Here is a 23,650-nt window from a genome sequence, read left to right as displayed (position 1 = left end):
GAAGCAACTTCTTCAAATTCACATCCCTTACTAAACAATTTTAGTATTTTTCAGTTAATTATAAAATGATGAAATTGAAGGTCCCATTTAGTATTAAAATCTTGAATACTAGTTATGAAGTATGAATCTGTGCCTTTGCACACAGTAGTCTGTGGATATGTATGACCAAATTACATCCATGCGTACACAGCTACTATTGCTACTAGCAATAGCAGAAACTGGGGTTGGCTAACTTGAATTGTGATCCATCTCTCATGCTGCATGGATAAATAGTGGAGCTACAGTGATTTACCAGGCATATTTTAGTAGACAGTTTAACAAAATTTCCTTTTAAAACAGTTTAGAATAAGAATTTAGTCAACAACATATTAATCTAAAATTCTGATTTCACAGAAGCTGCTACTGGGCAGGAATGTTAGCTCAAAGCAGGTACTTTCTATATAATACTGCTGTTTTGAAAAACAAACAGAAGTGATTGAAAATGCAAATAAAGAAAATACACGCTATTGTGGAAACTTTGTTTCTACCCAAAATCCAAACATTTCCAGTCTGATTCAGTTTTATGTGGTCATTTATAGTGTATATGATACTTTGTTTTTTAAACATGCATCAAGCCGTGCTGGAACATGCATTGTTAAATGATCCTTCTTACAAGGATTTATCAATATAGGTTTAGGTTCTGCTTTGCAAGATGCCCCTAATTGGTTGAAAAACAACTGAACTTTGAAGCCAGACTTGTTTGGTGGTTCCTGAATTGATTGATGGATCCTGAAGTGGACTGCTGCTTCCTTACAGCTCCCATTTCCACATCTGGTGCCCACCACCATTCACAGCAGAGCTGACCTTTTATTCATGGCTTCTTCAACAAACTTGCACCATCTCCTTGGTGCCAAATCCTGTTGATGGTGGTTAACTTCGTGCTGCAAAGGCTGATTTATGTGTATTTTTCTCATTGCATTTTCTCTTTTGCAAGTTCCTTTCCTTGCAGACACATATCTTGAATCTCCTTTGGCATGACACCAGTGTAAAAGACAAGTAATTCCAGTGACATCAGTGAAATTATCTATGTGGAAAACTGAAGTAAGTGAGACTGAATCAGATCCCAGTGCCTTCAACATACAAATGTTCATCCGCTTTGCTTACTTCCAAACCTTTGAGTTTTTTGTGCAACCTGAAAGGTTCCATTAATCTTATCTATATGTAGTAAAACCTTGTCAATTCACACTAATGATTCTTGAAGTTAACAGGTAAGCACATTTTTCAGCTGGCTTCCATTTGTGTGATGGAGCGAACCTAAACTCTTGACCCTGCACATCTAAATTTAGGGGTATTCAAAATCTCAATTTTGCAACTCGAGTCAATATTTAAATTTCTTTGACTTTGCATTTAGTAGTTTTGGCCAACTGATTTATGTTTGACAATCCAAAGGTGTAAGAGATACCTACATAGGCCATTATCTCGCAGAAGATAGACAGAACACACAGAGGAAAGGTGGGGGCTGTGGATTGCTCCAGCCTCACTGAGGAGTCTGCAGGCACACGAACACTTGTGCTACTGAATTCATAAAACCTGGTCCTACACTCAGGGACCAAGGAGTCTCTTTTGTAGTTCGGAGTTCAAGGGACCTGTGATACTCATAAGAGTGCTTGCACATCCATCTGTGCTGTAGTTGTGTGACTGGAGTAAGTAGAGGAAGATTTAAGTGAAGTCTATTTTTGAAAGGAGAGGAAAGATTGCTTCATCGCGTTTTTTTCACCATTGACTGAAAAAATGTGTAACATGAGGAAAACCAGACTCTGGTTATTTATACCTCCTTTCTTTCAGCTTTCAGCTTTCAGTTCCATGTTTATTTTCCCTTTCTTCTTACCTTCTCTTCCTATCTTTCCACTTGTATTCTTGAATGAGCTCATTAACATCCATTAACTAGATTTGACGAGCATGAACAAGCATCTCCACAGCAAGCAAGAAAAGTGACAATAATAGCAAAAATAATAGTGAAAATTTGATATCAACGGGACATGACTATGTGAAGTGCACTGCAATGTCAATATAGTGTAGAATATTGCTAGGCTCTTAATTAAGCAGTGATTTTTGTTCGATGAGATATTAAATCCAATTCTTGACTGCTCTTAAGGATCTCTAACCCCAATATATGTTAAGTTATGCTTCTGAAGTTCCTATATTTGTAAAACCAAAAGTGCCAATTTAAAATTATCAGTATACTGCCATGACCCCCTGCATGCTTGTTCTTATTTTAGTAGAAGAGTGAGAAATTTCAGTTCAGGTTGTTGTCTAGGAAGGACCATAAGCTAAGATGAAAAAAATACTCATTTGCATTCAGATATAGTGGTAAACGTGTTGCTTAAATTGATAAAACTTCCTCAGGTAAACAAATCACGAATTCTGTGTCCTGCTAACTAGTGCCAACTATCTTCAATAGGTACACCTCAAATTAAGTGCATTCAAATAGCTGCACCTGTTTTCAGTGGTACTAATATGAATTGCTTCCAATGTGAGAAAATGATTTTTTTTTGTTTGTGGATTTTTGTTGTTGGTGGTGGTGGTGTTTTTTATTGTTGTTGTTGTTGTTTTCATTAAAAAGTTTGTTTTGTTACTTTTGTTTGTTGTTTGTTTTGTTACCTTGGAACAAAACTTTCTTTATCCACTGTTGATGGGTGTCCTGGATGATATGGACCTGTTAAGTATTTTCCTCCTAGGTGGACTGCTTCTCACTGGCCGTGTGTCTAGGTTTTTCTGATTCCATCCGATCCATGGAAGATGACATATTTTGGTGCTTTCAGAAAAACACAGGAGATAAGCACAGTTATGTTGCATTGGTGGGTTCTAATGAACAAAGTCAACAGAGCAAAGATTAGGACTGTATATTTCTGTGTCTGTGTATGTGTACACACAAGTGAGTGTTTATATTCCTGCAAGAACTTAATGTGAACTGATTCCTATTTCTGTTTTCCTGTGGAAGACAAGAAAGACAAAGCCCACATTACACTATTTTTAAAAATGTGGTATATTCTAAAGTAATTGAGGCAGAGACCAGGCTGACTTTGTTTTCTGTACCAGCAGCTAATGTTAGTATATAACAATTATATATGTATACATATATGTACATATTCCTTTATATTTATATATAGAAATAAAAAGCTCACCTCACCTAACGTACACGATTATGTCTTTGTGACTTTCTTCAAAATTTTGATTTTAGAATTTCCAAAATGTTGATGTTTTCTGACTGGTTGATGTGACATTGAAGAAAGGGATTTCCACCTTGGATATTGTCTTTTTAAATGGATTTTATTGTGCAGTTGTGAAGAAGCAACAAAATATATAATTGGATGTAACGTATCTCCCATCCCACTTCTATCTACCTTTTTCCATAGCCATAAACTCCAGGCTTATCCACAGAGTATTTTTCAATAAAAAAAATGCTTGTAAATACTTGAGATCCAGTGAAAACAATTGGAGTGGACATTTTTACAGAAAGCTAGAAAAGCATTTACATCTTTTTTTTCCCTGATCAGCAAAACTATTTTAAAACAAGTTTCATGTATAACTACTGCCCTTTTCTACATTTATGGAGTATGGTCATGAGCAAGTTATCACGAGGTAAACAAAAGTTAAGAATTCGCAGCTTGTCAGTAACTTCTAGCTCCTGCCATTCCATTTGTAAACTGGTGTAGTGCTGTCTCCTGTCATTGCTCTTAAGTTAGCATGTGGGCTGTGCAATGAGAGTAGGTGTACAAGCAACTACCAGTGAGTGGCCAGTGTGCTGTGAGTTCATGTGGCAGCTGCTCGTACAAGCAGCTGTTTGGGTGCTCTTTCTTTGGACAAGGTCTGTGGCTGCTTTAGGGGTATTTCCCCTTGAGGCTGCTGTGTTTTACTAACACAGGCGGCTCTCCTACCAAGGTGAGAGACAGTGGACTCCATGAATCTTGTCAGATCAATGTTACTTTTTAACACACACTATTAATTTGTGGTGTTTTGTTTTTTCCTGTTAGACAGCCAGTCGATTAGTTTAGTTCTCTTGTATAAATGATTTCCCCTCATTGCTACTTTTTACACTTGTCACATCTTTGTTTTTAAATGTGTATGTTGATCATCCTGAGAATGTTTAGGTATTTTTCAACACTTACAGCTATAGGGAAAGTGGCTAGGACATAGTTTTAGGAGGCTTAATTAATTGCCTGGGTTAGAGGTCTCCTCCATTTCTCTCTGAGGAGTGGGGCAGAGGAAGGAAAACTCATGTGAACAGGAAAGTTCATATGCAACTGTGAAATACAGGAAATATAAACAGTAAAATGAAGGAATTTGACTTTGATCGTATTCCCAGAACTATATAACAGTTTGCAAACTATCTGTTCAGAGCCCCCTCCCTGCTTTTTTGGACATAGCTTAAAGAAATATATTGGTAAATAAATAATCATCTTTTAAAAAGTTAATTGCAAGCCTTTCTCTAGACCTAAATTCCTTCCTGTCATACTGCCCTTGCCCTGTTCCTTCTCTTTTTCCCTGCTTCCATTATGTTGAATCAAAGTAATGGTATGTGCTTCCGTGGTTCAGGAGAAACCATTTGACCCTTTTCCTGAAGCATAAAAATCTGTATTATAAGCTGAAAATACTCCATGAAAAAATTCTGACTGTCTTCCATAGTTTAAGAAGGATATTTACACCAGTAGGCATCAGGCTTCAGATTCAAGCTCTGACAACACCCACCCCACTTCCTCAGCTCCATGGAAGCTTAACCCTTCACCACCCAGCTTGAAATACTTTGAAACCAGCTTAGACTCACAAAGGAGTCTAAAGGAAGTAATAGTCTATTCACACTTCTCCCCATCCTGCAAACTATTAGGTATCATAACTGTAACTCTAAACTTCATATATACCCTGTATATGCATGGCAAATGCAGATTGTATCAGGCAGACTAGATAATCTTGGCCGGAAGAAAATGAAAGATCTAGAAACAATTTCAGTCAGTGTAATGCCTTGTGCCATGACATTTTGTTGTGATATGATGAGACAGTATTATGAGGCAGGCAGCTTGACTTTTTAAGTTGCACTTGCTGGGCAAACTAAACAAGCTTCCCCTCCCACATCTCTAGTGGTGGTTGCAGGACACAGTCACCCAAAATCCTTAAGGGCAAAGGCTAAGCTGGCAGGGCTCATGGAACCAGAGCACTGCAGCTAACGCGTCTATCTCCAGCCTGTGCTGTGAGGGTTAGAGCATTTGACTTTTGTGTTGGATTCCTAGGTTTTCTTCTTTCCTAAGCCTACCTTTTTGTGGAGATTGTGACATGAAGTTAATGTCCGGAGGACAGGTTGAGATTGTTGAAACTGCTTGATAGAAAATTATAGTTAAAAATCCTGAAATATAGTTTCTTTTTAGGATGTGTGTGAACACGGAAAATACTGTCTTTTATCTTCTGTGACAGGTAACTTCATCTCAATTTGTTGACTATTTTTCTAGGGTTAAAAGAACCAAAAAAAGTTTAAAATAGACCTGCTCTTGAATTACTAGAGGGTATAGGAAGTTGGTTGCGTTGACTTTCTGTGGAGCCGTTCTTTTTTATGAGAAAGGTGGGTACTTCAAAACTTCAGGTTTTTTTGTTTGTTTTGTTTTGTTTTGTTTTTCCCTTGAGTCATTGGTGATAAAGAAAGAGAAGAACTATAGATTGACCCTAAGTCATTGAATGATGGCCTTTTGCTGCCTCATGGCACAAAAAGATGTAACCATGTTAAATAAAACCATAATAATCCAGCCTATTTGGCAAACTTGTTGGCATTCTCAGCAGCATACTCCCCTTGGGTGCTCTCCTTCAGAGATACTCAGTGCCTGAAGTTACAGTGGTGTTAGGTTGGTTCTTCTGGTGAATTACATCAAGAGTCTTATTCCTTGACACTTGCAGGTTTAAGCAAAACTGAATTCATTAATCTTATTTAAAGATCATCTAAGCCTACTGAAGTCAGTGGAGTCAGTGAACTTTGGATGAGAACCCCAGAGCATTACCTGTTGAAACTCTCATGTTGCATGAAGAGCTCCATTTATTGCTTAAGTTTTTCATTCTTTTTCCCCCTTTTTGGAAGGGTCTTCTCTATGTCAGGGTTATCGTCCTCAACTAGTGCAGAGATCGTAGTGTAACTGTGTTATACCTGTGTAAAGTCTGTTGTGCAGAAGCTCTTGTCTTCTGAAGTGGGCAGACTTAAAGAGTGATGTTAAGACCTAATACTTACTTGATAATAAAAATAATATTGTGCATAAATTTTCAAGCTTGACCAGTTCTAGGCAGTAGAATTCTGAGGCAATTTCTAGACAACTGCACTTTGGGAAAATACATAAATGCAAATAATGTGCTAGGCAAGACCTTGAGGAAGAAAGTTTTGAATGGATGGTGGTACGTAATTTCAGTTGTAAACAACATGGGGTAATTTTGCCTTGACAGGATTCAACAAAAATGAATTGTAGTTAAATGAATTTGGTGTGCTATTGGGTACAGAGAGCTAACAGTTTGGGGTTTGCAAGGTTTCCTTTAATGTGGTTGTGCTCAGACTGTATATTAGACAGCTTCAAACTATTAAATGTCACTCTTCTTGCTAGCACTCACTTCTCAGATTCTAGAATATTTTCCTTTCTGTTTGTGTATTAGTTAAACACGTCTGCAATTCCAAAGTGAACCTTTCTCCAAAATGATTTCAGGACAAGGAAACGTTAATCCTGTAATACGGCACAATGTTTCCTTTTGTTGTTTTGTTTTGTTATTTTTTTTTCTTGATACTTTTCCTTCCATTTGGTCTCTATCTCTTTGTGCAGTGCGAAAAGCCCCGGTGGTGTGCATGTGGAGGCTTGTATTTTCCTTTGCTCAGTACCTGCTTGTAGCCAAACTTCCAGGTCTGGTCCACTTTATCCGACCCATGCTGGGAGAACCAGAGCCAAACAGGTTAAATGGTCACCTTCCTCTTTTAAGCAGTCCTAGGAAAGAAAATCGGACTGTGCTTATTTACTGTAAGACTGTTCCATTGTGTGAAATTTAGATCATCAGAACAGCCATAGAACCCTATGTTCTCCCAGCATTGTTGTGCAGACCACACGTGTTGTAGGACAGTGTTGATCCACAGCACTGCTGTGTACAGGTACAAAAAGACTCACAATCAACTTGCAGCATAGTAGCATTTCCACCTGAAAGTACAAAGAATGCAATGCAAGTAGCTTGTTTTCACCCTCGGAGAAAAAGCAACAAACAAAAATGTAACCTCAAATTTTAAAACAAAGAACCACCTTGCATGATCTTGATGGTGTCTTTTGTAAGGAGTTAATGATTTAGAAGGCTGTATCACATTTTTGAATGAGGCTGATAGACCTAGTGAAGCTGTTTCAACTTTCAGTGAAACTTAAAACTGTAAGTGTCCACTTTACCTTGAAATTCGACTTGGTCTCCCATGTGATTTAAATGTTCAAATGTTACGTTCAAATAATTCTTCAGTACGTATCAAGCGAATGTGCCACCCTACGTGTCTTTCACTTATATTAGAAGAATAAACAAAATAAAAATTGTTAAATGTCTATTTTAAAAAGTGTTTTCAAATAGGCACTGTTTTAGAAAAGTGCTTCTATCATTTTAATAATAAGCCAGTAATAGCACATATCCTGTACTACTTCAGTGTTTCGGATCTATGCTATTCCATCTCGTGGAAGAGGCAACTGTCACCTAACCCCAGAATTGTCAGTATTACTATTTAATCCCTGGTGCAATAACCCTGAGAGGTGCAAGCTCATCCAGGGATCCTTTGTGTGAGGTTTTGTATAGGCAAACTATACAAGCAGATCCTGCCTCGGAGACCTTGGTCTAAAAGTAGTCTGAGAGAGGAGCAGTGGGGACCGCAGCCTGCATCGCCCCAACCTCACCCCAGCATGCTGGCCATCGCAGCGGATTTGTGGATACAGGTTTGAACCTCGCAGCTTAGGCCCACACCTAATTAAGTTTGAATGCGGCAGAGTGAATTGGTGTGTGGGTGTACATCGTCACGTGTGTACCAGGGGCATTGCTCCGTGCCACGCTAATTAACCAAGTTTTTGTGAGAGGTGACGAAACCAAACTCTGGTATTTCTGTCTTTGCTGCGGTTGTAGTCTAAGTGAAAGAAGTAAGACAGTAACGCACATTAAATAAGTAAAAAAAAAAAAAAGACTTATTTTTAATTGTGCATCGTATTTTTCTCATAAAAACCCTTTGTCTGTGGTACTTGGTTAATGAGACAAGAGCTGAACTGTGGATTATGGGTATAAATAGCCCATACCAATTCTGCACGTTTACTCCAGTAGTCCCACTTGGAGTCAACAGAAGGGAATATTTAACAAAAAAAGCAGAATTTGCCCCACTTCCTGATACAATGAACTGGAAAACGTATTCATATAATTTTTCTCTCTTCATTTTGCTTTTTACTTCTGTAAATTTTTTTATTTTATTTTTTAAGAGTGTTTATTTAGATCCCCCAAATCCTTCTTTACAAATACACAACACTTTTAGAAGAGAGGCTTCTTTAAATTCTGGAATGGTACTTTTCACACCACTTTATAATGATCAGATTTAATCGGTGTTGTCATTTTTTAAAGAAACACCTTTCTATGACAGTCTTAGCTTAACATAAAATTCACTAAAGCTGGAGGCACTTAGGCCATGCTTAATAAAGTTGGATTTAAGCAAATATTTAAAGTTAAGTGCATACCAAGTGAATTTGTGAATTAGGGCTACATATACTTTTCAGCAGTAAGAAGAGTTATGGTACCTATTTTCATATTGTATAGATAGTGCTGAAGAATTTAAAACTGAGATGTTTAGCTTTGAAATATGCACTATCCCAATTTCAGCTGCTGCATTAAAAAAGTACTTTGTTGGTTCTATTTTAATACTGGCAACGATAGTTTTACTATATTAGTTCTAATTGGTTGCCTTTTATATGTTGTCTTTTTCCTCTGGTAACATCCAATAACTGGAGATGGGCAGGGAGATCTTCCAAATAAAAAAAATGGATGGGAAAAGAAGTTAAAGAAAAAAGGCTTAATACACCTAAGTAAACATTCATGCACTGCTTTGTGTTAGTGGGAAGAATTCCAACCTGTTCTGTGGAAGGAATCAATGTATGCCTTAAATATATGTCTTGATCACTTTTAGCATAGCACACATGCCCCCAAATATTACTCATGGTCATAAAAGACCTTCCTAGGTCCTTTGGACAGCCTTGCAGCTGCGGTGCTTTACTTCATAATATCTTGTCAGTAGAAACAAAGGTGTGGTGCCAAACAGCCTGAACAAGGAAGAGAAAAGCTGAAGCTGAAATCCACATTCAAAATTAAAAGCTGCACCCAAGATGCGCACACTCTGTACACATTTTCCCATTTGTGTTTATAAAACAGACTAAGGCCGCATGTCAAGTTTAAATTTGCAAACTTCTGGTGTTTTGTGTGTAAACACCAAAGTAACATTAGCATTGCTTTAAACATGGTTTTTTTTGCTTTAATATCCTATAAATTTTACCCTGAAATCAAATGTGTTGTTGAGTGTGAGGAAGCTGGGGTGTAATATCTCATCCAAGTGCAATTTTTGTCATTGTTCAAAACTATGGTAATGCATTTGATGATTCTTATCTGTTCTTCAATGTATGTGGTTATCTTTCTTATTTTCATTCTCATACATATCTATAGCACTGTCTAGATCTGGAAGATTTGATTTGCTGTGTATGTTCAAAGAATAGAAAAACTGATCCTGTGTTTTTATTATATTTTTCTGCAATCTTCTTGTAGACCTTGAAATTGAAGCTGGCACATTTGTAAATGTGATTTTCTTCCTTGGATCTTATGAAAGTTGATTTTCTCCATGGGTAAATTAACCTGTGATTCTAGCAGTGACTTTGGCAAAATCAGCACAGTGGGGTATGGATACAGGAATTCTTCAGAGCTCTGAGTTACTAATTCCACTCTGCTCCTGTACATGAATCTATCATCCAGCTAATTGTATTTAAAGTAACTGACAAAGAGCTAGCTTTGCTTGCTACAAGTATGGAGAAATTCTGACAAAGGATTCACTGTTTGGGTGAGAACTTAATGAAGAAATGCTCGACCCATCCTGGTACGTGAGTTTAATTGATCACCTGCCTGTTTATCTCTCTCTTTTTTTTTTCTCCATTACAAAATCAGGTAATTCCAGAAAGCTACAAAGGAACATTTCTAGTCATGATTGGGATTTATTTTTTTAATGCTCCCCTGTTCAAAGCAATATGCTCTATTTGCCCTGCTTCAGTTTTGAAGTTGTTGTAAGAGTAGAAAGTTTTTTTCCATATACATGTACACAGTTAGTGATGCCCTTTGAGGTCTCAGTATATAAAAAATCTATAGAAGAACATGTGCTTTCATTTTTCCCTCTTGTGTACATGGGATGATTTTTACTGCACTGCAAGGGTTGTGTGTTTCATATTTATTAAACTCTTCATGTTGGAGTACAAGTGCAGGTTAGTGTTATTTATTATACTTACATCTTCCATATTCTTGGTAATGAACAACAATCTCTTAGAAGTATGTATCCAGATTCTGGACAGAAGAACAGCACGAACCCTTTTGAAAATGGAATAAGCTCAGGAGTGAGTGGTAAGAAGCTTCCACATTAGACAATGCATTGACTTTGTTGCTGTTTGTATCCTAGCAGTGTGGCCACGCATTATACTAAGGCCTGAGGTAGAGCATTCACTGTGTGAACGTTTATTTCTGTCCCTGGCATACTTTCACATGCATGTTGTTAGAGTTGAGCTGAGTCATGCCATGCAATTTTATGATGGTCATCAGGCATTTGGTCTAATTAAATCAGAAATTTAAGATACATATATTCTGTAAGGTTAGTTCAAAGCTTAAGGTAACACTTGAGCCAAACTTATGAGCCAGTTGGCCTTCTTTCCAAATGTGCCAAGGGTGGGGTAGGCTCACACTTAAATACTGCTTCTGTTGACAGCTTGGATACAGCTGGGTCTAGGTCTGTAAGACTTGAGCCCAGATTTGAGCACTAAAGACAAGAAAGATGTAGCCTCAGATACCATAATATTTACTGGACATATATTTGCTTGGTTGCAGTAGAATTATGTTAAAATGCTACAGAAATAGGGACTTCTCATAAAACTCCATTGAACTGAACAGGTTTCACTAAAATACAGTGACACTTGCTACAAGATTTGATTGGAAATTTTCAAATATTTTTACAGCACTTTTATAAAATGAATAATGTTTCACTTTCTTTTCATCAGAAGATGTCATCATCCTGCACTTTCTTTCCCAACTCTATTCATTACTTTTATTAAGCATCTAATCTTTGAAGTGCAGTAGGCAGGTAGGTTCACACTCAAAATGCTGCAGTGAGTGTCCACGTTAAATATTTGTTGGCTTTTACATTTTGTCTTCAGAGAGTGCCCTTGGTAAACTCCCCTTTCCCTAAAGCACACACATGATCAGATAGTTAAACCTCTGGCAACCTTTCAAGTTCAGACATCATTAATTCTATAGCCCCTTTCAGCTTCCGAACCCATTCACCAACTCCAAGCACATCAGTGCCACTTCTGCCGGTTGCCAGACTTCCCTAAGCCATTGTTTGGCTGGCAAACAATGGGACTCACACCTTTTCAGCTGGCAAATCCCACATCAAATCCTGTCTGCTTGCCGTCCCTTCCAACTGAGAAACCCTGAACATCTGCCAGCTGTTGGACCACCTTTCTTCCATCCTCAGTTCACTGCCGCTTAGCTTCGAGTGTCTTTCGTCCTTGTCTGCAGAATGTTTTACCAGATGTTCCTCCCCCAGTCACACCAAATTCCCGGTACCTACCTCTTCCCCCAATAAAAACTTTGGTCTGACAGCCCTATATGTTTCTTTTGTAGCTCATACCTCATGTTTTAGGATTTGGAATGCATCTTCATTTGTTTTGGGAATGCATACCACCTTTTCTTTGTGTTACCACAGCTAAAATTACTAGATAAGAACAAAGGCTCAACGTTGTTGCTCATGCCTTGCTAGACAGCATTGGATCCAGAGTTCTCCAATAGAATGGAGAACAGAAGCTAATCCTTCACTATGATGACATGAATAATAGTTATTACTAGTGATTTCTATTTGATTTTATTTTTTACTTGAAATACTCAATTCATGAAAGCACATTTTACAGATTAGTAGATAAATAAATGGCAGTGGAGTTGTTTTTTTTCTGAAATATTTTTTTACCTAGCTTACTCTTTACTACTAACTTCCAATGTCTGTGTTTGCTTTTTATAAATGTTCCTTCTATGAGGGATAGTAGCATGTCTGGTGATCACAGTTTCAGGAAGTGGTGTTTGTCAGCTACATGAAATTTGCACTGAAACAAATGTAGGACAAATTCTGCTTACAAACTCAACTGTTGGTCATCTAGTAAGCCAAATACATCCTCTGAGTAATTCAGAAGCTAAGAAATGTTGTCCCAGATTCTGTCTGTTTTCAGTAGACAGAGGCAAACATCATGTTTTGTTGTACATAGCAGTGGCCCTAAACCAAGAAGGACTGGCTGTGAATAAAAGCTATCTGGAAATTAGAAGGGTTTCAGACATTAGAACTGCAAGCCTTTCTGCAGCAAGCCTTTGATCAGCATGTTGGTGCAAACCCCAACAAACTACTTTTACAGAAGAACTCCATAAGCTACTAAAGAGTATCTCATGTCATGCTGACTGCAGTATCAGGGGGATAAGCCTGATGACCTAGAAGGCCCCTTGCAGTCATACATCGTGCTATGTAGCATTCATATGCAGTGATGAAGAGAAAAATATCAACAGGCCTTAAGATTTACTGTGTGTGTTTCCAAAGAGTTGTTGCAAGTCCCAGGGATTAATAAGAATATAGGATATGTTCTTTATAATATATATTAAGAAGAATATAGGGTATAGAACGCATATTAAAATACACATTAGAGATACTAAAGTGTGTCACAGTTGTCTTCGTTCTTCTAACTCTCTCTGCTTATTTGCTATTCACTTGACAAAATTTTGCATCATCGTGCAGCATAGCTGTTATTTACAAAACAGAAAAAGGAAGTTAGATGCTAAAATCCATGGCAAATTTTATTTAGAAATGGCAGATTAAACTGTCAGATACCAGGAAAGTAATAGTGCCCTTGTTACTCCTGTGTTTTCATTTTTTCCCTAGCTTGGAGGCTAAGCATTTTAGTCTGGACAGTTGAAGTTTGCAAAGTTAAAAGCAATCCAAAACAGAAGGACAGAAAGGGGAATTTTAGGCAGTCCAATTAGTATGAATTATTTCCAGCATCTTGTATAGCATAAATTATGTTTTACTTTTGTTGACACTTGCGAAAAAATAACAGCTATTGATTAGGTCTGTCAAGCCCTCATGGCCTGATGAGATATCTTTGCTGTAGTCATGTGGGCAAAAGCTAGAAATGATTCTGAGAGAGTGAGATCCTCTACAATCATCTCCTCTCATCGTTATTTTTAGTGGCTTTTTTTTAGCTGTACTGTATACAGTAGAACCTTATTAAAGCCTCACTTAAGATCTTCAGATAATCACCCTCACCAGGCTGCTTCTGGGAGATTTTCAGCAAACCATTTTTAAACACAGCAATATATTGATTTCTGAGGGGGGCAAGTGGGAGGTTGCTAATCTGGGCACTTGGGTTAAAGCTACTGTTCATGTCCCCGATTCCTTATTTTAGTGGGAGTGGGCAGCAAGTGTAGGCTCATCTCTGTCACTGATTAGAACTGTGTTGTTAGGTTTTGGTGCTGGCAGTCTGATAAACTGTGAATGTTGTATCTTAAATGTAGAACAGATGTAGATTTTACTCTGATGAAATGGGGGGACCAATGCTGACAGTGGTATGACGAATTTCAAAGGTGACAGTGAGAGGATATAGCTGTTTGTTTTCATTTTCAGACCTGAGCTGAGGAATAAATATAGTAATGGATGCAACGCTCTTGTGTTTTGGGGCTGTGTGCAAGTATATTAGGGTGAAACGTGCAAGTCTTTAGACTTTGTGTGTTCGGGTGAAACAGGTGGGAGGGATGGGTTTTTGAACAATTTGTTTTCCTGAGATTTTCTTACCCCTGTTAGTTTAGTATCAAGATGTAGAATTATAGCTCCCTAGCCTGGCTGTTTGAGCATCTTTTTTCTTTTTCTTTTTTCTTTTTTTTAACCACGACTATCCATATTTATGTCCAACAGCAGTCTTTGGTACTTGAGCAGCATACATTGTTAAATCATCTGTGATCCCTTTCTGAGGTGGATGGTATCACTCTTGAGTGCTCTTCTATTTTCTTTTCTACACAGTCCCAGACAGTAGAGGTATGTTGTTCATTGGCAAGAGAGGCCATGAATTTCTTCATGATATCTATTCAAAATTCATAGAGGACTATTTGGAGATAAGTAGTGTGTGATAACAACCACAGTATGCAGACAGAGATCATCAAAATATTGGTGGATAAGAAAACTAATGGTATTTTTTCCTGCTTTTCTTCATTGGAGCTCAAAATATGGTCAGGATTGTGACTTGAGTCAGAGAGAATTTGAGTGCTAACGAAAGCTGTGGTACTTTGTCTCAGTCAAGGAGCACGTGGAATTAAAAACAAATTCCCACAAAACAGTTCATATGAGAAAGGTGTGTCAGACATTTGGAAAGGATTTAAGTGTGATGAGGGGTGATTGCAGTCCCTCTTCATCATTTGTGATGGTCTTTTTCTGTCCTTTGCCAAGAAGTTCACACTTGGAACAGTCTCTGATCTGTCCTCTGTTCCCGGACTTTATGTGGCATAAGTAGCTAGAATTCCTTTTCCTCGTTTGTGCTTGGCTGGAAGATTGCAGCCTTCCCTTTCGTATCTGGATGCTACTACTGTAATCCTCGTCACTGATTTGTAACTGAGATTATTACAACATATCAGACAGAGAATTGATATTTAGAAACCACAAGGAAGATAATCAATCCTGCAGAATGCCTTTCTGATTTCTCATGGATGACATTAGCCACAGGGGACACACCAGACCTGTTTTTTGACACCTTCATTGGCTTCTCGTTTATTTCCAGGTGCAGCTCAGCCAGGTGCTAGAGACTGGCAGAAAAGTCCTGATTGTTTTTACACCTGGCTCAGCTCTAGAATAGAAGACCTCAGCTCTGCCACTGGGCCTTCTGGAGTGATCTTGGGCCAGCATTTCTGTTTCTACCTTATTTTCCCCATTGGGGAATAATGATGTCTTTCTAACTAAAGCTGGAAAATTGTGCAACTATTAGGACGTACAAAGTCTTCATCATATCTGACACAGGCAAGCAAACACTGTCACTATCAGCTGATCTAATGAAGTACTCTACTTCTCCCTATAAATCTTACTTCCACCATATACCCATAGACTAGGTAGCTACAACACTACTACTGTAATGATAATGACCTCTTTTGTAAAGCGTTGAGATCTAAAAGTGCCGTACAAGAGCTTGGTATTAGTGTTATTCTCTCTTAAACTGTCTGTTCAGTTCTAATTGGGACCCTCAGAGTACCAGCCTTCAAAGTAATTGGCTTGGACACGCCAGGAAGGAATTTTGACATGTGCTGGCTTATGTCTCCCAGCTTCCCTAAGTCTGAGTTTGCTGGTTATTCAAGGTATGGTGGAAGGCCTAATTCTAAAGTTTTCCTGTCAGGAGAGTGATCGGAGTGCATCATTTTGCTTTATAGTTTTTCAGAAGCAGAGTAAGACACTGAGCTGGAATCTTAAGAGTTATGTAGTACAACAATTAGAATACATTAATCGCTAACACTCAATTTAATTGCTGTTGCTATTCCATATAAGATTTGTATCCTTTGTGTCCTTACAACTGCTTCTTTAAAACACTGTATCCATAACTCGCCTGCTGAGATTTTTTGGTGTGCCTCCTTTATTCCTCTCCCCTGTTGATTTTCAAACTCTTTCAAGGACTAGATTTAAATCAAAGGGCCTGTCTTTGACTTTAATAAGGTTTTAATAAAATCTGAGAAAAAATGCTACCAACACCCCTACAAGAGCAATTTTTATGAGGGTTTGCCTCCCTGCTTTAACCCCACAAGACCCCATATTCTGAGTACTGCTTCTCTACACAACTGGCCATCATTAAGTAGTCTTTGTTTTTCTTTTAGGCTTAACCTTGTTTTACCAAACATGGTGTAATGTAGTATTGGGGGGAGCTTATAAAAAAATTAACTTCAAGTAAAGTAAAGGCCGACTGCCTGGTAAACATGCCACCCAGTAAGAGGTTTATTTATTTCAAGGCAAGTTGAAAATATTGACTGTTTTGAAGCCTTGGCTATCTCCCTTTACAGTGGGATCAATAATTTTCTTTTTCCTATTTTATTTTCTATCATGTTCCCCATCCTTTTTTTTTGTTTATTTAATGAAAAGATACAAGTATGTGAGGATTTTCTCAGAGTCCTAGAAAAACCTGGCCAGTTCAAGTTGAACAGCAGATAAAGTGGTTAATGAGAACAGATTCACTAAATTAAAGCACTTCAATGGGGTTTGGATTGAAAAACAAAACACGAGAGAGAAATGGAAGGGAATGCAATATGGACGTCATGTGTGATCTTTCTCTCCTGTCAGGTAGGAGCTAGCACAGCAGTTTTTAACAATCAGCCCTTGTGTGTTTGTGTGCTTTCCTTCCTTCCATGTTGTTTCACAGTTATCTGTTAGTAACAGCAGTATTATTACACACAGATTAAAAGACAGGCAGCTTTTAGGCTCCCTGACAGTTGGCCAGAGCAGAGATTAGAGATAAAAGTTAATCCCGTGAGGTAATAGCAAAAAAAGAGTACAAAGACATGAGATGAGCCGATAATGGTTTGTTTAGGTAAGAAGGCTTCCCTTTCCTTGGTGATTGGCTCTTGCTCAGTGGCGCTCGGAGAGACAGTTTCCCAAATCCTTCCGAAGGTTTAGAGCACCTAGCAGTGGGCTGGGGAGAGAGCTCGGGGAAAAATATGGCAGCCAGCAGTGGTAAAAAATAATGAAATCATTCTAGCCATAAATGGAAGGTGCTGGACCATGGGGGAGATGAGAGATGTTTTCTTCCACAGCTGCAGAGCTATTAGTCAGTTAACACTTGAACACAGTGAGGTTAAAACAGTTTCTAAGTCAGGGTTGGAAAAATCAAAGAAACGTATGTTTATGTTTCTGGTAAAGAGAAAATAATTTGAAAATGAAATGAAACTTGAATATGACCAAGGGGGGGGTAAAATGTTAGTAATCTGATAGGTTTTAAGTTATATTTCTCTAAGTTTCACTGTTCCTGGCTGTTTCATTATACCTATTGCATGTTCAGAGAAAAGAAAAAAAAAAAGTTTTTCGAAGATTTTCTTGTATTCAGTGTATTTGAGGATGTTCTTAAATCTCCGTGACACTGCAAGTGAAATTCAAACAAAGCCAGCCCTTTACAGTCAAGTTATGAAGGAATATTCAACAGAAGATTAGGAACATGAAACAAGTGAATATTTACTGTGGTACAGCCCTATCATTCACAGCTAACACAGATAAATATGTGTTTGAAATAGAATCTATCTACCACCACTGGCAATTCAGCACGTTGCTGTAGTCTCAAAATTGAAGAGGTGGAAATTCATATCTTTGGTTCTTTTAAACAAAGATTGATGAAAGCGGTAGCGTTCTGATTCTGGAATATAATAATAATATGATCCTGGAATGACCAATTAGCAGGCTAGAATTATTGAACCTGCCTTAAAGCTGGCTACTTTTTGCAAACACTAGGCTAAGAAGTGAACTGTAATAGAAATAAAAGTGTGCTGTCATGCATTAGGGCATCTAGCTATCAGAATTGATGGGGAAAAAAATTCCTAACATTTGCTTCTTTGTAGTTCTCTTTTGAAGAGGGCAGGGAAGTAGCATGAATACCAAAAAGCACAAATTATAAGTAGGAGAACTCCAGAGTGATCATAAAAATGATTTCCATAAGATACAATTTTTTCTAATATTACAATTTATTTAGTTCCCATAAGAATCCATTTCAAGGAGTCAGAAAATCAAACTCTTCTTTATTCTTTTTTTTTTTTTTTCCTGTCAAGGATTGAATAGTTAGATATTACTAATATCTCACTTTTTTATTATTGAAAAGTATTAGTGTGATCACAATAAATACGTTTTGGAAGGAAAAGTGATGAGGAGGTTGGAAACTGACTGGTCTAAACTTAGAAGGAAGTAAAACTAATAAATGATAATAAAAATAATAATGTCATAACAAAGTACTGTGATTATTCAGTACAGTGTTTCCCATTGTTTCAGGGTCTCTGGGCTGTGGGACAGACTGGACTAGTAACATTTGTAGATTAGTGTTCAAATTCCTGAAATCTGAATAGTTTGTATTCATTGTTCAAGGGGTCTCTTTTAGGTTTGAGACAAAAGTATTAGTAAGTATTGTACTAAGTTACACTTTCTCTGCAGTTACACTTAACAGAAGTGTTTGCAAGAAGCCATCTAACACTGGAATGGAAACACCGCTCCATAAATCAGTAATAGGATGGTTTTATTTGAGAGGCTCACCATCTTTCAGGAAGTATCAGTTTCCTCCAAAACCAGAAGCAAAGGCTGCTTTGGATAGAAGCACAGGATACTTTGTAGAGCCATAGACTATCATCTTTTGATGTGTGAGACCCTAGCGTTGCTAAGTAATGCTTGAGGCAAGGATTTCTCATGAAGTAGTATGTCCCAGAGAACAGTACATCTGGAAGTGCCTTGTGTGGTGACAAGAGCTGCAGATACTTGCAAGATACTAATTTTTGAATAAAACAGAATGATAAGTGGGAATTTTCCCTTACAAAACTTCCTGACAGGAAAAAAAAAAAAATTATAACAACATTTTCAAGCTAGTCCTTTCTTTATTGCAAGTCTTTGTTCAAATATGATGCAGTTTTGCATCCCTCTCTGTGTGAACTCCTGTAAACCTGCCAAGGTGTGTCATGTCCTGTTTTGTTGTTTTGTTTTTGTTCATAGAAATTCAAGACCCATTTTCTCCTTTTTGTGCTTGAATGAGCAGGAAAAAGAAGTCAGGGTCCAGAGATCGTCCTTTTCCAAAGTGACTCAACTGAGTCATTCTTCCTTAAGTAATTCTGAAGCTCCCTGCATCAGGCATAGTTAGATTAGTACAAAAGTCAGGTTATGAAGTTGAAAGAAACTGTAGTAACAAAATTTAGCCCCTTTTTTTTTTTCTTTAGAACAATTAGGCAAGAGAAGGAAACAGAAGGAAAAACACCAGCCTCTCCACTTGCCAAAAGAATTCTAGTATTCCTCTCTTCTGTTCAGAAGTAATTCACATTTTTGGATAACAATTTACCATAGCTTTTATAAACAGTGCTACTATAATTTGCTTCTAATAGAATTTCGTGGTGTACATAGCTTGCAGATAATTGGTTTAGGAGTAAATTGATGGGAGGGTTTTTCTCCAGTCTCTTTTTTTTATCATTTGCTGCTACTCTGTGTCATTCAGAGTCCAACTCAATCAAGAGTCTATTACTGATAGCTGAACAATGTGGTGCCTACAGATCTTTTATGATGCAAAAGTGGGCAGTTGCATTGTGCATGTTTCAAAAGGCATGACATTAAAAAAAAAGAATAAAACAACTTTACATACAGACTTTTAGATAGTGATTCATTGGAAATAGTTTTTTTGGCTATAAATTTCTTGTTGAAAATCCTAAATTGAGTAATAGAGCCTTCTTCAAGATTTTCATCTTTTATTGAGAGTCAAAGAAATGATGTGAAGTTGGGCTGTCTCTCCATTTACTATGGCAGGCCTGTGGTTAGGTTCACAGAAAGAGGATACTAAATATTCCTCTGTGCTCTACAATTTTTGTCTTGCAGTCCCATACCATTCTCACCTAGTGGTGCATCTCAGTGCTTCACGTATTCCTAACTTTTCCCATACTGAGGAATAAGGAAATAAGATCATTTAAGCTCCATGCATCATAGTTTGGTGCCATCAGGTTTGATGTTCTGTATAAGTGTCAGGTGTTAGGAGTCTTAGCCCTTAGTCAGAAGAGAAATATACGTTATCTAAAACCTCTGCGATTTTTTTTTAAAAAAAGCAAACCAAAACATTTTGAAAGTCTCACCCAGATGAATGACTTCCTTTTGACTGAATGGGTCTGTTCCCTCTATGACTAGTGTATTATGTAGGTGAATAGGATCATTCATGTTCTTTTGAAGTGGGACACATTGGGGAACAATCTTCCACGTTCCATTACTGCAGTCAGATTTCACATGATGATGATGAGGTGATGTTTAGATGATATTCATGTCCTTGTACACTCTTTCTTGACTGTGATACTCTACTTTTGTGGAATCTACATATTTATTTATAATCTTTTTTAAAACGTCTCCCCTGTGTCCCTTGACTTACATGGTCAGATGTGCCAGAAAAATAGACTTTTTTTTTGTTGTGTTTTGGTCTATTGGTCAGGACCAAAAAGATGAAGTCTCAAGTTTCAGGAAAGTGAAGGAGAATAAAAAATATCCTCAAGTTTTTATGTGTCAAGGTCAAAGTATTTTATCTGAACTACCCTAACTGTTAAAAAAAAAAAAAAAAAAAGGCCATATTGTCAAATGAAAATCAACTTTTGTGATCAGGGATCAAATTGTAATTCGTAAAATAAATGTAGCTTCACTGTGGTACCATCAGAGATCCCCTGCCATACTGCTCAGCTTAAGAAGTTGTACATTTCTCTGGGTGATATCATTGTGTAGGTAACCAGCAGTCATTCATGCTGCTATTTTACAGCCCTTCAGAAGACTCTGTGCCTGGAGGTGCAGTCTGACCACTGATACAATGCCTTCACTCTGAACCAAACAGCTTTCCTATGCTGTATAGTATAAAATCAAAAGGTAAAAGTTTGTCTTTGGTTTCTCATACTGCTTCGTGTTAATAGGGCGGTAGGGAACAGAAATGAAAAAAGTAACAGGAATCCCTTTATCTCAAAAAGTGAACCCACAGAAAATTTCAAGTAATTTTCTTTTCTTGCTGTTTTCAGAAACAGACTTGTATACAGAGATGATCAATTTGATCTGAGAAAATAGTCTTTTACAAAAGAAGCTTTAAGCAAGATCTTCATCAGTCATTCACAGGAAGATGCAGGGGATTTTGGTTCTATTTTTTTTTCAGTCTTTTCCAACCTCCTACGCGTCTGGGTTATAGGTGGGGTCAAGTTGGGAAGCATTAAAAGTCAGAAATGAACCATTTTTGGTATGCTTAACATTTATTCAAAAGTAAGAGAAGGTATTCGAAAGACTTTTTTAGCGAGTAAACTTCCACGATCATTTAAGAGAGACAGGTGATTCAGGGGGTCTCAGCAGCGTCTATGATTTTAAGAAATTATCTGTACTTTCACAGTTTTAGAGGTTATCCCCCTCACTAACAGAACAATACGTTCTCTGTGACGGGCAACTTAAGGGATCGCACCGCTTTTATTCCTTTGGCCCTTGGCTGCTGTTTTGTGTGCGTGCTGCTGGGTGTTCTTAGTGGCGAGTGGATTTCACTTGCAGCAGGGAAGCGCGTGTGTATGTGTGTGCATGTGTGTGCCAGAGGGACAGGGAGGGGGGCAGAAAGGAGCCTGTATGAAATGTTCTGGGGAGCAGGGCGAAGATACTGAATGGCAACATTTAGGCATTGACTGTGACATTGTATTAACCTTTTTAATGGATGTATGTAATAAAGTGACATGTAAATGGAGCACAAGGGGAGATATGACACTATATCTGGAAAAGGATAAAACAGCCAGTGAATACTGGGCTATTATAGCAGTTTGCAAACCTTGGATAAACTCAGTCAGCGGTTGTATAATTGGTTATTCAATCCCGACCCTTGTTCACAGCTCAAAGCCAGGAACACTGAGACCTGTTGCCAATTTGAGTGAATGCAGTGACTGTGCTCGGCCGGGGCCTAGCGCTGGAGCCAGGCCTTTTCCTGTGGGCTGGTTTCCACCATGTCTGGGACTGGCGCAGTGACAGTAGCCCTTTTGTTGCAAAAGGCTGGCTGGTACTCCCCTCCTTTGCAAAATGTCTAACAGCTACACAAATATAAGAAAATAGGAAAAGGGACTTACTGTAGCTTTTCTCTTACCGAGTTAAATGTAGGGGCTGTGAAAAGGAGGCAAAGTCCAAGCAATAAGGGAAACCAAAGTGTGCTGCGAAAAGCTGCAGCTAGATAAGGGAAGCACCATGTTCCTCCAGCGTACGATGCAAGCTGCGGAGAAAGCGGGACCGTCTTAAATAGCGTGAAGCACAAACCATGCATCCAGCATGACACTCTCCTGCTCCCCTCCACAGCACTCACCCCTGCATGCCTCTGGGAAGCCTGTGCAGATGAAGGGGTCCCTGTCAGCCTGCTGCAGTGGCCACGCAGCCAAGCACGGGGACTTCTACCTGGACCCGCACCATAAAAAAGTACAAAACCACCGATGCTGCCGCCACGGCTTGCGTGAGTGAGGCTGGTGTGGAGGTTGCTTCTTGTGCCATGGAGGCAGTGTTGTGTGAGCCAGCTGGAGATGAGCAGGGGGAGCGCTGCGAGTACCCCTGTCCCCTCCACGCACACAGCTTCCCCATGGAGGCAGGGAGATATTTATGGAATGTCCTGACTCAGAGACCAGCTGTTTCTCTTCTAGTAAAATGGTAGTTAGAAATAAATCAGAAGAAGGTTTGATTTTGGTTGATGAAATAATGAATATTCAGTAATATATATAGAAGATGAGCCTAGATGAGCTAATGGTCCCTCCTGGTTTCCAGCTTTTTGTGAATCAATCTGCAGTGCTATGAATCTACAGCTTCTCTTTTCCCTTTTCCCCCCAGTTTTCTCAGCTTTCAGCAGTGGGATCTTGTTCCTTTGTAAGCACTATAGTTTTTTAATGCATCTAGGTTACACAGTATTATTTTTGTCATGTCATCAAACTACATCACCTCAGAGGGAAAGGAATTGTTGATTATGCACAATCTTTTAAAGTTATGAAATAACATCGAGGTAATGGTTAAAAATTATATGCCTCTAGATCACAAAGAGATGGGCTTGGGGGCTAATCTCTTTGCCATTCTGATTTACTCTAGTTCAGAGAAAATAATACAGAGTGCCCGATTTAATGAAAGGCTGCAATTCAATCAAGAGGTTCTGCTGAGGTCATATAATATAAATGGTTACAGCACCTCTTGACTGAGTTACAGCCTTGATAATTCAGTACTTTGTTGTTATTTATGAGGGTAACTTTTCAAAGTAATCTGCATATCTCCCGCTAAAACCTGCTTTGAAAATTTTATACCATGATGTCATTGAAAAAGAATTTTTTTCTTTTGGTAAGAAAAGAAAGGAAAAAAAAAAACACTGCAAAATGAGAGGGGAAAGGAATGCATTGTTTTAGAATAGAAAATTAATCACTTGGAAATGGACTGGTTATTGTGAAGCAAATGCAGAAAGAGTATTGAACTTGCGATACATGAGAAAAACTGCACAAACTCCTGCCGAGGCTTTTAATGGAAAATACACCACACCATCTCATTATAAACACAGCTTTGTGAGCGAAGAGTTGTAACTATGGAGGAAAAGTGGCATTATAGAAATATATATATACT

General features: G+C 38.2%; 1 protein-coding gene across 16 annotated transcripts in view; it reads left to right on the top strand.

Annotated features, from left to right (window-relative positions):
- SOX5 (SRY-box transcription factor 5) overlaps positions 1–23,650 on the top strand; it is a 297,930-nt gene that overhangs the window by 93,273 nt on the left and 181,007 nt on the right. The window contains exon 1 of one of the 16 annotated variants that reach the window (XM_080561926.1): positions 2,780–16,636. The exons of the other annotated variants lie outside the window; for them this stretch is intronic. Within the exon in view, the coding sequence (XP_080418052.1) occupies positions 16,549–16,636 (88 nt within the window). The 5' untranslated portion in view covers positions 2,780–16,548. Of the gene's footprint in view, positions 1–2,779; positions 16,637–23,650 lie in introns of those variants that run through there. 16 annotated transcript variants of the gene reach the window in all.

The sequence above is a fragment of the Anser brachyrhynchus genome (genome assembly GCF_964034855.1).
Source record: "Anser brachyrhynchus genome assembly, chromosome: 1".
In the NCBI taxonomy this organism is placed as follows: Eukaryota; Metazoa; Chordata; class Aves; order Anseriformes; family Anatidae; genus Anser; species Anser brachyrhynchus.
This window is presented reverse-complemented; position numbering and strand designations above follow the sequence as displayed.